This window comes from Saccostrea cucullata, unplaced genomic scaffold, assembly GCF_032062105.1.
Source record: "Saccostrea cucullata isolate Sc308-1 unplaced genomic scaffold, CSIRO_AGI_Scuc_v1 ctg2961, whole genome shotgun sequence".
NCBI lineage: Eukaryota > Metazoa > Mollusca > Bivalvia > Ostreida > Ostreidae > Saccostrea > Saccostrea cuccullata.
This window is the reverse complement of record NW_026934575.1, coordinates 46,901-60,372: the sequence shown is the minus strand read 5'-3', so window position 1 is coordinate 60,372 and position 13,472 is coordinate 46,901. Positions and strand designations below refer to the sequence as shown.

The 13,472-nt window shown below is 31.4% G+C and overlaps 1 protein-coding gene across 2 annotated transcripts; it reads left to right on the top strand.

Annotated features, from left to right (window-relative positions):
- Positions 1-261: 261 nt before the first annotated feature.
- Positions 262-7,877, top strand: LOC134241020 (keratin-associated protein 9-1-like). 2 transcript variants are annotated; one of them, XM_062723111.1, is made up of 13 exons: positions 262-405; positions 871-958; positions 1,077-1,199; positions 1,428-1,463; positions 2,087-2,200; positions 2,569-2,670; positions 3,395-3,445; positions 3,635-3,736; positions 4,320-4,421; positions 5,571-5,657; positions 6,384-6,512; positions 6,739-6,899; positions 7,233-7,877. In XM_062723111.1, exons 1-13 carry the CDS (start codon positions 345-347, stop codon positions 7,256-7,258), a joined length of 1,182 nt encoding a protein of 393 aa, XP_062579095.1. In that variant the 5' UTR covers positions 262-344; the 3' UTR covers positions 7,259-7,877. The 2 variants fall into 2 exon arrangements, with proteins under 2 accessions (XP_062579095.1, XP_062579096.1); XM_062723112.1 differs by lacking the exon at positions 1,428-1,463.
- The last annotated feature ends 5,595 nt before the right edge of the window (positions 7,878-13,472 follow it).

Sequence of the window (13,472 nt, the reverse complement as noted above, 5' to 3'; positions counted from 1 at the left end):
TATGTAGTGAAATGGTACCCGCGTCAACACAGTAAATAAGTATTACACTTATGCTAAATTTTAAAACCACTGGATTCTACTGAGAGCAAAGAAACACTTGGGAAATGCTAAAAACTGCCTTGCGTGTAAACAGTTACATACCCCGAGCCTGCTCTCAACATGTTTCAGCAGAGAGTTATCGTTCATAAAACTGACCCCTAGCGGCAGTTCAAAGGCCTATAATATATACCTTTAACGAGTAAACAAAAAGCACACCGTAACACTGTTTTGGTAGAAGATTTAAAAGGACACCATGTATTTTTGATAAATATACACTCTAAAATATCAACAGTAAAGGAGTTAAAATGGCGACTTTTGTGAAAACATTGCCGATATTGATGTTAATATACCTTTTGGTTTGCACAGGTAAATACGTTGTAACACTGTAACGTTAATTCATTGGATAAAATTGGAAATAAACTGAAGAGTTTTGTACTTAATTTCTATTTCTTTTGAAAATCTTTGATGTATCAACATTGTGTACCTGTTTTGTAATGTAAATTTAATTTCATTTTCTTATACATCTAGTAGAACTTCCATCCCCTACGATAAGCCATATCTATAATATAGCCATTATTTTCACAAAACAAAATCTTTACAAGATAACTTGAGCTTCAACAAAAGATTCCTTATGCATCGATGGCTGTGAAAATGCTCTTTGTTTACACTGCAATATAAAGCAAATGATATGCAATAAAATATTGTTTAAAAATAGAGTACAACAAGCATCAAGTTGAAACTAAACAATAGAAGTATCAATTACAAAATTTCAACGTTAAAGTATACTCGGTGTTTATTTTCACGATAAAATCTTCCTTTTTTAATTGTCAGATCATGTGTCAGCAGAGACATGTTTCATCAACGATTTACTGGACACGGCGATTTGTCCAGGTCCCTGCTGCGCCGGGAGATGTTGCGAGTACATATGGACTTGACATAATTTGGAAGATTTTTTTAGTTTTTAGTCCTACATATCATGAATAATGTTGTTAAATGTTTGCATTTTTTTATATGACAATTTTTTGCTATTCCTCCAGGAGTGGAGAATTACCCCCTCCCCCCGGGACCAGCACGATCTGTTGGGACCATAGCACCAATTATTACCTGTACTGTCCCACTGGATGCTGTGAACGAGGCACTCAGAATGAACGTTGCTGCACGTAAGTTACAATTTATTATTAAAGGACAACAAGCAAAAGATGTAAAATTACCCATATCCTCATTTATTTGTCATTCCATTAGCTTGTGTTAATAATCATCAGGAAATGTATTTAAATCTTTTATTTTGCTTAATCAAAAATTCACATTTATATTTCAATATTGTAAGAAACACATATTTATGAAAAATAAACTAACTGAATTTCATTTTAAAAGTTTTTTTTTAACAGTCAAGAAGAATCTCCATTCAACAGAATGCAGAACTGGTACATGCTTCACTATATTTCATAACATTTGCAACAAAAAATCCGATATACTCACAATGTTTAATAATCAATTTTGCTATCATGCTCTCATTTGAAAAAAACCTTCTAAAAGACGTATGCATGCAGATAAAGAAACAGCCTCAGAATTTAAATAGTGCAAATCGAAAACAAACAAAGAAACAAAGTGGAGCAAAGCAAATATGTGCTTTGAAAGTCAAACGGAAAAAAATATGTATACATTTTACAATGAATATTTTGGCTTAGTTTTTGTATGAAAAACGGTAGTATTCAACACTGTGATGAATAGATCATTTGATCAAACAATTATTTGACTGAAAACGAGATTGTCAAAATTCTTGTTGCGTCAACTCATTCTTCACTAGCTTACCTTGTTTCAGGAATTGTTCTTACTTGTGGAACATTTCAAGTTTAAAATATACTCTTGCAATTCTGTCTTTCTTTTCTATCTTTAAAAATAAGTTTTAAATCTTTGTTTTTCAGAAATAACCATAAAAATAAACAAAATCATAATCTATTAAAAGTTGAAAATATTTTACATTTCTTTATTTTTCCTTAAATATTCTCAATAAAAGCAGCCCTATCAATGTGTGTATTTATTGAAGGACACTGACACAGAAGCCTGATTCCACCCTCTGTTTTAACAACAGCAAGTATCCTGCAGATTTTATTTATTGTGAACATGGTTGTTGTGGAGAAACCGGAGGACAGTGCTGTAGGTACGTGAAACCATTACTCTGAATATACTCTTACTTTACTATGTGAAGGGGGTTTACGCTTCACTGGTTATGTATTTTGCAATATCACCGACTGAACATTTTCTTTTATCGTACCTTGCAAGACAAATTTACTAATATAAAAAGTCACTATATAAAAATATCATAATGTATCGGCGAAGGGCTACAAATTTTAATCTATTCATTTCGCTCTGGACCATTGAGCAGCGAGGGTTATTTAATATTCCAAAGCCTAACCCCACACAAAAACTGCGTTTAAAACATCTTGTAAAGTAGCACGTTGAATTTCACTTCTTATGTCGTCGCTCCTTAGAGGAACTGTCACATCGTCTTAAGATTTTTTTCTACAGGGAGGGAGAAATCCCACCGTCCCCCGGGCCAATAGAAGACAAATGTTATAGTGGGTGCCCTCACGGCTGCTGTGGGACTACTATGAAAGTTCGTTGTTGTGTGTAAGTCATCTTGTTTAAATTTGTCCTTTCCTCGGTCAGGTACCACACCCCTTAAAAATATCATCAAATTGAGAAAAAGCATCATTAGGGAATTTAACATGAAATTTTTATGCAATAATAAAATCTTTGAGATTATGTTCTTTTAGTATACATACATGTACATATGTATACTTTTGACGGTTTAAAGTTATAGTGGCTCTAATAAATCATATAACAGGGAAAAATATCAAATGCACTGCGAGTCATCTTGTCTAAGATACTAACGTTTATTAGTCTTGAATAGATTAGAATATCGTGATATTAGTATAGCACATGCTTTATAACCATATTATTATATTAAAAGTTAACAGAAAAAATATTAAGTATTTTAAACAATATGTGTATTTTCAAGATTATTTTTATCTAAAATATACTTTTTAATCATAGCGTTTCATTGTATTCACGCGTACGTTTTTTTAAAATAATATGTAATTTTTTCCTGTATACTTTGATTGACTATTATGGTGAGTTTTGAAGAAACATTAATACATGTTACATAAATATTTTAATTCACATTTGGTGTATGATGTTTCAAGAGCATTTAGCAAGTACTTCGCTATTTTCATGTTGAAGAAAAAACTTTTTATATATATTACATAATATTGATATATACCATGTATATGTCATGTTAAATTAAAATATTAATTTAGTTTTCAATTCCTGTCGTTTTTCCTTTACATTTCAGTCCAGGTGAATATGGAACTTCTACCCGTCGACAATTTACAACAAGAAATAGGTTAGTGAAATCAAAGATGAAGACACCACAAAGCGCGGGTTTCCATTGTTTAATTGATATACACAAATATGTGAAAATGGATTTTTGAGAAAAAATGTTTTTAATTAGTAAACATTATATGAAAAAGAAGACTTTTTAAAACAATATTAAGTATTTAAGGTAAGACATTTTTTTCAATGTTTACACTAGTGATGTCACAACACCACACCCTGATTCTACGTTCTGCTACATTAATGAAGTCCACGACTACCGACATTGTCCACTAGGCTGCTGTGTTGGGAGATGCTGCAAGTAAGATTTTCGTCATTGATTGATTGTATGTTGTTTAAGTCCTATTTGATAAGATAATGTTTTCACATGCTGTGTTTTCACAATATACTCATGAAGAGTTTCAAATTTTGATATGTACTCTGATTTTGATTTTTATTGAATGATTAAGTTGAACATTATGGGAGTATATTTATTCTCATATTTTTTTAATTTTGAATTGTGTTCTACAGTTATTTATTCATTTTTATAATAATAAATATTTAATTTTATTTTGGCCAATTTGTGTCAACGTTTCATCACATTGATTTGTCCATGTAAACTTTCTTTCAAAAAAAACTTTTAATTGTGAAAATACAAATAAATTGTGTAATATATAGTAGAGATTAAGATTTAATGATTTTGCTAACCTGCAATTAAAATGTCATGAGGATGATGTCATGAGAAGTAATTTGATTATGAAAAATTTTCTAGATACTTTAGTTATATGATACGGGATCAATTTATAACCAAAATCTGTTAATTATTTGAACCAATTCATGCTATCAAATTTCGTTTGCATTAAGTATCCACAAGATTTTTTAAATTATAATTTTTATCGTTACAGTGAAAGTGATATTCTCCACCCCGGCCTGACGATATGTTACATAGAAGCCGAGCAGAGTTATCGTTACTGTGGGTACGGCTGTTGTGATGGAAAGTGCTGCAGGTGATTTGTATATGAAACTTTTTTCACAATGTAAAATGGTGATGAGTATTATTTACTGACTTTTTTGGCTTATAAATATGTTTTATGCCTCCATAATCGAAGACTAGGGGAATATAGTTATTGTCCTATGCGTCCGTCTGTCTGTCGGTTTGTCTGCAAAAACTAAAATCTTGCTCATAACTTTTGATTATGTGAGGCTACGGCACTTATATTTTATAGAAGCATTAATTGTGACAAGACCTTTCTTAGGGTACCAGCAAATTAGACCTCATAACATTGGAGTTTAATTCGCTTTTTTCCCAACAATATACCAAATTTTAACAATGGTTATAACTATTGAGTAGTTGGTGCTGGAGCATTCATACTTCATTGTTTATGTACGTGTATATTTATTGTTTCAAGACCTTGCAATTAGTATAAATATTTTTGACCATTTGATCCTGAGCTAAGATTTTGCCCCAATGTGTAAATATTTTAAACATCGGCGACAATTTTTGAATATTTAGCGGAGATTTCATATTTCACAGATGTAATCCTTGTGACATGACCTTCTTGATGCCAACAAATTTGTCATTTTGACCTTGGAGTTAGACTTGCATTTGATGAAATTAAACTATATCGCCTGAGCTGCCATAATTATGGGGGCAACAGTGTTTCACAAACATATCTTTTTTCTTTTGAACTCATAGAAATTTTTTCTTCTATGTTTATCAAAGAAGTCTTTATGTCGGTTGAACATGATGCAGATTGTTAATTTCAATTATACATGTATAAAGAAATTGCAAACTTTCAAAGATGCTAATAATTTAATCTTGTTTTTAAATCTATAAGACGTTTCCACCTTAAACAGTGTATACCATTATCGAGAAACTTTTTTAATTTTTTAATTTCAAAATTTTAATAAATTCGTTAAAACTTTTACGTACATATAAACATTTCTTTAATGTGAATTTCCAAATTTTATTTTAAAAACTGTTACAAACTGTTTTAAAACAGTAAAATTGTTTTTGTCATCTGTCTTAATGAAATACTAATATATTAAAGCCCGAGATATTCAAGTTTGATCTCTATGAGAAATCCTGTCATATATAGAATCTTTACATGTATATTAATTTTAGTTAATTTTATTGGTATTTTATTTTATTCCAGCCACCCATCCTCCACTATGTGTTGGTTAAACAGTATACACGATTACAAGTACTGTCCAATGGGGTGCTGCGGTGACAAATGTTGTAGGTTAGACAATCCTTTGTACCAATATCATTCTTTACTTAACTTCACAACAAATAATCTTTACATTGTAAATTTGAAGATGGGGCCATAAATGTATACAAAAGAAATATCTGAACTTTTGCGATTGGAATAACATATCAATCCAAAATAGGCTTAACGATTTGTATTTTTGTTTGGTCACTCAATAGGGGATCTCTGCTCCGTGTAGACACCAGACAACAGGGCCCCAAGACCATAAACTGAGAATAGACTTAAGTCAAACTTTCAAATTGATATAACGGTCTTGAGCCCTGTTCTGGAATAGTCTAATCCACACTAATTAAAAAGTTGTGTCCCTTTGCGGGGTCAACCAAAATGTCAAAAGGGAAAGAAACAACATTTCTCCTCTTTATGCTGCCAAACATTCGTTTGGGTTATGATGAATCCACTATTTAAATTGTTTTCTTTAGATGTGTGGTTAGCCCAAAAATGGGGCAATCAGTATACACTATGCAATGATTTTTCCCAGTCAAATAACAAAGTTACAAACCTGACAACTACAAAGGCTACTGTGAGGATTCTTTGGTTTATCCCCTAAGATGGCGGCCAAGGGACATAGCTTTTGAAAAGTGTGGATTCAACTATTTCCATGGCTTCATGTTATAGCCCTGTTAACACATTTGTATTGTCAATAGATATTTTAGATATACATGTATTACTATTCATTATCCTTACTTTTTACATTCGTAGAGATGGACCTTCAATACAATCAGACACTACTCTTTGTTACGATTATAAGAAAGAAGATTACGTGTATTGTTCTCATGGGTGTTGTGGAGGAAAATGCTGTGATTTGATCGATCAACAAGGCCATCAAATGTATGATACACTTATTTATTACTAACGTTTATTTACATCGCATAATTAAGAAAGGAAAAAAAGCACAGTTATATATATCTCAAAGAAATATTTTTCAAAAAAATCTCAGTTTCACTTATTATTCTGAAGATCAGAAATGAAGGTAGATAAAATCTGGCCTTTAGTTGTATTCTCTTGACATGTATAGAAATGTTTGGATGTTTATATAAGAATACTTTTTTATCAGATCTGCTGCCAGTATTGCCTTCATTGTCCTAGGAACCATTTTTACCCTAGTTTTTGTGGTTGGGATAGTCGTTTACGTAATTTCCCACAGGAAGGGACTCTGGGGAACTCCCAAAATCATGCGAACAATATATTCCCTCCCAGAGCAGACACCACATGTCTGTAAGTATCAACTCCAAATGCATGTTATTTTAATTAAAGGGAGTCTATAATTATATAGTTCTCAAATCCACAAGTGTTAAAAATCAACAGTAAGTCGTACATTGTATATCAAGTGCTATTTTTTCAAAATATTTCTCAAAATTTCATGATTAAATTTGATAATATAAGATATGCTGTAAAGAGAAAATTAAATTTTATAGAAGAAAATTATTTTTTTTTTTGCTTTAAATTGAATGTCAAAAAAATATTTATAGGAAACGTGAATAAATTAAAGTAAGATATTTATCCATATCTCATTGTAATTGGTTAAAAAAAAATCTTTTTTCCTTGCAGATCATGAACCCTATCAGAAAATTTGATGCAGTCAGACTTAAATCAGTATTGTAAAATCATAACTAATTGCAACCATTCAAACATTCGGTGATATATATTTGCTTACAAAAAGGTCTTTCAGTGATCTTTGTTTTCCTTTTAGAAAAGTGTTGAGACTCAAAACTGAATTATTAAATGTCAACTGTTTTACATTCCAGTCTAGAAATGTAATCATATATACTAGTATACCTTTCAGAGAGTATTTATGGGGAATAATCTGTACACTGAACGAATGCTTCTTTCTGATATATTATATTAACATGCAGTCTTTAAAGTTTGATTTTGATTATGAAATATTTACTAAAGAAGAGGGGTTTAAATGTTTGGACGATTAAATACAAAACTCCCCGTCATATTGGTTCATTTGTTATGTGACATATGAGGAGACATCAAATATTATTATATGAAAATCAAAAAAGAACATACAAATTTAATATGAAATAAAAATGAAGAAGTGCAAACCTTCAACTGATTTTATGAGAGCCTGAAGACTAGAAAAATGTTGTGTAACGTCCATTGTTTAATTTTCACTTTCACCAAGTTTGTTATCTATACAATGTTTTTGTTTGTTTGTTTTGTTTTGTTTTGTTTTTGAAAACTAATACTAGAAACACTTTTATCGAATATTATTTATAATTACCGTAATAAAATAACGATAATTAATGATTCAATATTTATTATGTATCCGTTTGGACTTTCTTTCTATGAATCATGCTTATATAAAATAAAAACTAGAAAAATAATCGTATTCTGTGATTCTGTAATTTTAACGTTTTCCTAGTTCCAGTCAAACATTGCACTACTTTTGGTTGTAGACACAGGCTTAAGTCACCGGGACACTATTATATTTAGTCACCAAATCAGTGTATTATTATAGGTTATAGACGCAAGTTCAAATCACTTGAAAATATTGTTAGTCATCAAACACAGTATTAATTTTGGTTATGGAAACAAGGTTAAAACCCCGAGACATCATAGCTACGCACCAAGACTCTAGTTGGTCCTCAAACCGAGGGGTACACTGTATAACAAACAATTCTATGATTTCCCGAAAAAAGTTCTGAATTGAATTTTCAGATGCCATATTTAATGGTGTATAAAACTATAAATGCTGTCCCTCGCTTTTGAAGTTGTCAAATGATCTGCCCAATCGAGTAGAATTTTTTTTACAATTGTTTTGGAGGGAGAGGATTAAAAAATTTCTAAACAACTACATTCTTCGTCATTATTCAGCTTGCAAGATTTGTCAACTCGATATAGAGAATAGGTAAATAGTGAGGTAGATTGATAAGGATCACTTAGTCGTAACTTTCAACGCTGACAATTCACCCAATCATTTTCCGTTGTCTTAATAAATTCAATTCAGAACTTTCCTCATTCATCCTAATTGTCCTGATTTGCTTCACAACATGTAGATATTCTAGGTTTAAATTGACAAATAATACTGTAAAATAATATTTTCGTGGGGTTAAATTTTCGAGGTTTAAGGAATAACTCTTGGTCCTTGGGATTTTAATTTTAGGATGAAAAATTGTTAAGTAGTTATGTAAGTACATTTTTTTTACATTTCTTATTGGGTGTGAGTTCATTGGTCTCTTTATGCCTTAAAAAACTGCAACGAGCATTAACCCACCCATCCACGTACCCCCAGCCCCCCCCCCCCCAAAATAAATAAATAAATTAATTAATTTCTCAGTAATAAGTTTATTATATAGTCTATTTATATTCCCTATATAATATATACAATCGCAAACACGTCATACACTACATATTCACTGGATTTGTGGCTGTATTCACTGGAGGGTCATTGTGCGTCCAGCTGCATTGTGACGTCATAATCAATACCTTGAATAAACTTGAAACACCTGACAAAATAGCAAATGAATACTTATCAAAAACCGTTCACCATGCAGGAATTAAATTAATAAAATCAAAGGTCATTGAATACTCATATTGCAAACAACATATATAATTCATAGTTTTAAACGCTGATTAAAACGACTATGGAAAAATTAAAGGCCTTGAGGAACACATCATGCAATTATAGAATACGTACTATTTGCGTTCTTTTTATACTTGGCAAGAAATAGGTGCATTCTAAAAATTAAATGGCAGAGTACTAAAGAGAACAACCCTGTATACGTAGGTATCTCCGGGTATTTATTGGGAAAACATTGATGAAAAGAGACAGGTATGTATTGACCAACTTGTCTTGGGTTAAATTATAGATACTTGAGGAGTAAAGAAAGAGGTTTGGTTGAGCATTTACTGGAACCCACAATATACATGTATCTTTGTTTATAAGGATTCTTATAAAGTTTCGGAATCCAATATATGATAGTTCAAATTTATTTTGGTTCTGTGGCATATTAAAAATATTCAAAACTAATATATGATTATGAAGAATTTCTTCTTTAGAAAGGAAAGTATGAGTATAAGTTGGAATACGACTAGTAGAATCAAATCCAAGTTCTTCTAAAATTCATGCAGTTTATATGATGAACCTTTCAAACGAAGACAATGTTATTACCTGTATTGTTGGCAGGGACAACTCATGATTACGTACTGCAGTGCTAATCATGTAATCTATCTCATTCTTTTTTCACTTCTGTATTATTGCATACAGAGTGATAGATGGTTTTCATATTGCCATTTAATGAAATACGCGACTTTAACATGGATCTGATACATTTAATTCATTCTGACAATGTGTTAGTGTCTTCGAATATTTTTTTTTTCATGTCTGGCCTATCGTTTGTCTAATCTTCAACAAAATCTATAATATTTATGAAGTTCAGACGCCGGTTGAAGGATCATAAATGGTCTCATAAAAACTAATTTGTGAGCAGGGTATAAACAAGCACCCTTAGAGATTCAAGAGATGGGATCAGGTGTTTAATGGAGAGGTGGACATCACTGTTGACCGGTTACACAAACCGTAAGCTTTATGTATCGAGAATGATGAATATTTATTAGTCAAATTTTATTTTAAAAAATGAGGGACTCTGGCAACACAGTCGAATTTTTATTTTCAAAGTGCGTCAAATTTGGGACCAAATCAACACACTTTGAAAAAGAATTTATAAATGCGTTAAGAGAATACATCTTCATATTTTACCATGGGGAAATTTAATGCACTTTGAAAAAAAAATGTATAAAACAAAAATTCTAGACTTGATTTAAGTGACTGGGAGAATTTTAAATTGGTTATGCCTTTGCACTAGTTTAATAGATAACCTCAATACCAATACTGCAAGTAAATGTGCTTAAATCACGTGAATGTCGAGTCAAGTTACAAGTTTAAATATAAAATCTAATTGTCGGCAATATGTTATTATTAACCATAATTACAACTATTCAATATTAAAAAATGTACTAAAATATTTGTCATCCCGATTATAAATACCACGGTACATATTTTATCACAAGCAAATTCAAATAATTGTGGTCCTCCGCTTTTGGTGTCTTTGTGTGTGAGATGTCATTTTTATGACACATTGTGTCAAATTATGAAATCCCTATCAAATGTCATTTAGAAAATGTCACGCTACTAGGCATGTTACTCACTGATAAGTTGATGCCACTGGGATATCAACAACCGCGTTTAAACTCAGCATCCATAAATTCAATGGTCTTTAATTGAGAAATAAGCAACGTTATTCAGTGAACATGGCGTTATGAATAGCAATTGCTCTGCTGGCATATTCCATGACGCACGCTAGCGCATATGGAAAATATGCCAGCAGAGCTATTGCTATTCATAATGCCATGTTCACTGAATAATCGTTGTTTATTTTTTATATCTGCATTATTAGTTGTTGTCAAGAATATCAGAGGAAATTGTTTTAGAAATTTTTCATACATAGAGCATGCTCTTGTGTATCAAATCAACTGAGATATATATACTCCGTATGTAGGTGATAAAGGTATTTAGCTGCATAAGAAAGGGAAGTGTTGACTATAGAAAAGTCATAATGTTTATCATATAGCTTCGTTGTTAGATTACCATTAACGTCTTTTTCAAGTAAAATATCCAAGTATGAAACAGATATGTCTGTCTCTGTGGTGTCTTTATCTCAATCTCACCAAGATATATCGTATCTGTAACAATATTAGAGTACGTCAACTGAATATTGCTAAATATAGATCCTATTCATTCTTATGTACATGAGCGGCCTCGGTAAAATTTAATGTATTTCATAGAGCACCTAAGCGGCCCCGTTCTACACTTTGTTGTAAACATGCCATGTGCTTACCTACTTGAATAAACACTATTACACTCCACATAAAGACTTATACGGGTATTGATACATGGTGTCAGAAGTACAGTGAGTACCGAACTTCGTTTTAATTAACGGGATTGTGTGTTAATTCACAGTGAATAATTGTTTCCGGAGTGCAAACGTGATGGGTCGACTTTCCTCGACAAGTATACGTCCATGTCACACGTTAGTGCAAATTATACGAGTTGCAGCGTATGAGTAGTGAACCCAGTGACTTAAGTGAATATATCAGATATCTTTATGGAATGGAGGTTCAAGTAGCAGCACCGGTGTAACGTTGAATTTTGACCCGGGTTGAAAATTGACCCGGGGGTCATTTTTCAACGTTGAATACTGAGACCGAAGGTGTTGAATTTAGACCCCAATCCGTTGAAAACTGAGCCGGGTCGTGGAATTTTGATCATGAAACCGGTTCAAAATTCGACAGCATAAAAACACATATTTATGATTGGGTTTTCACTACTGTGATTGAATTCATAGGTATGAGGCCCCGTTTTGGTATTTACTGCAAAAAGTAGTATCCCCTATTTGAATAAGTGATATCACCTGTTCCAATAGATGATATCACCTATTTGATTTGAATTTGTGATATCACTAATTCGAAAAGGTGATATCACTTATTCGAATTTGTGATATCACTTATTCGATTGGGTGATATGACTGATATCACCTTTTCCCGTCAAACTGCTGAAGTTTTTTCTTTTTTTTTTTTTTTTTTTGCTTACAAATAAATTTATTTCACTTATATATCATGTATACAACAAGAAAATCGTAGAAAATGCATAAAAACTGGGTAGTCTGAATTTTCTTGGTTCCAGTGTAGTATAATATATATTATAGGGAGCATTCATTAATGACTGTTGTAAGAAACTCAAATAGGTAATATCACCTTTTCGAATAAGTGATACCACTTATTCAAATAGGTGATAGCATCTATTTAGCACGAAAAGGTGATATCACCTTTAATTCTAAGCTCTCTGATTGGCTCAAACTTGATCACATGATTAAGTATATAACAGCATAAAGACTTGAGTTACTATTCATAGAATCTGAAATGCATATTGACTTCATGTTTTTTTCTTGTGATCATATAATTTACTATATTGCAGGAGTCCTTTTAGAAAATTTCATTACAGTGAGTGACCCCCCCCCCCCTCCATGCCTGGAGATAATTTTTTTGTAAAACAGAAATAGTATTGATTTCTCAATTAAAGATAATGCAGAGCATGACTTGATGTTTCTGAAAAAAAAATCACTACAACTTGTATTAATATTTTTTAATGTTCCGTAATTGGTGAGACGTATCAATGCCTTTAAGTCTTGAATTAGGATCAAAATGTACTTTATTTTAAAACATATTGGATATCTTTGTCAAAAATTGATAAAAAATATAATCAATTAAATAAATTAGTATTCTGAATAACTTAATCCTCTATAATTACTCCATCAATGTATAAAACGAAACACATCTATTTAATATTAAATAGCAACAGCTTAATTTATGCTGATCTCTAGTCTCTAAGTCTTGAAGAGAGAAAACTTCTGCCTTATTTCCAATATTTTAAAATTTTGTTTTGTCAATCTATGTGATAAAATGATTTATATTCGATAATAATGTTAAACTTTACATTCCTATTTAATTGAGTTTACAACCAATTCTAGTTAAATTTGTCATATTTCCCAGAATGCAATCATGGCAATTATTGAAAAAGAATTAAAAAACATCGCATAGGAGGTCATAGAGATAAAATTATGTAATAAGATGAGAAGTTTAGCGAATAGGAGTTGTATTTTTTCCGAATAGAAATGATGGTAGTATGTTTTCGATCAACAACTTTATTGCATATAAACCAAATAACCATCGATTAAAAAAGATAAAATTATCGAATAGGAATGACAAAATTAGCGACTTGCAACC

Coding starts and splice junctions, on each gene's coding strand:
- LOC134241020 (XM_062723111.1), top strand. CDS start 345: ATGGCGACTTTTGTGAAAACATTGCCGATATTGATGTTAATATACCTT. Junction 959..1,076: donor TGCGCCGGGAGATGTTGCGA/GTACATATGGAC, acceptor CTATTCCTCCAG/GAGTGGAGAATTACCCCCTC. Junction 6,513..6,738: donor GATCAACAAGGCCATCAAAT/GTATGATACACT, acceptor CTTTTTTATCAG/ATCTGCTGCCAGTATTGCCT.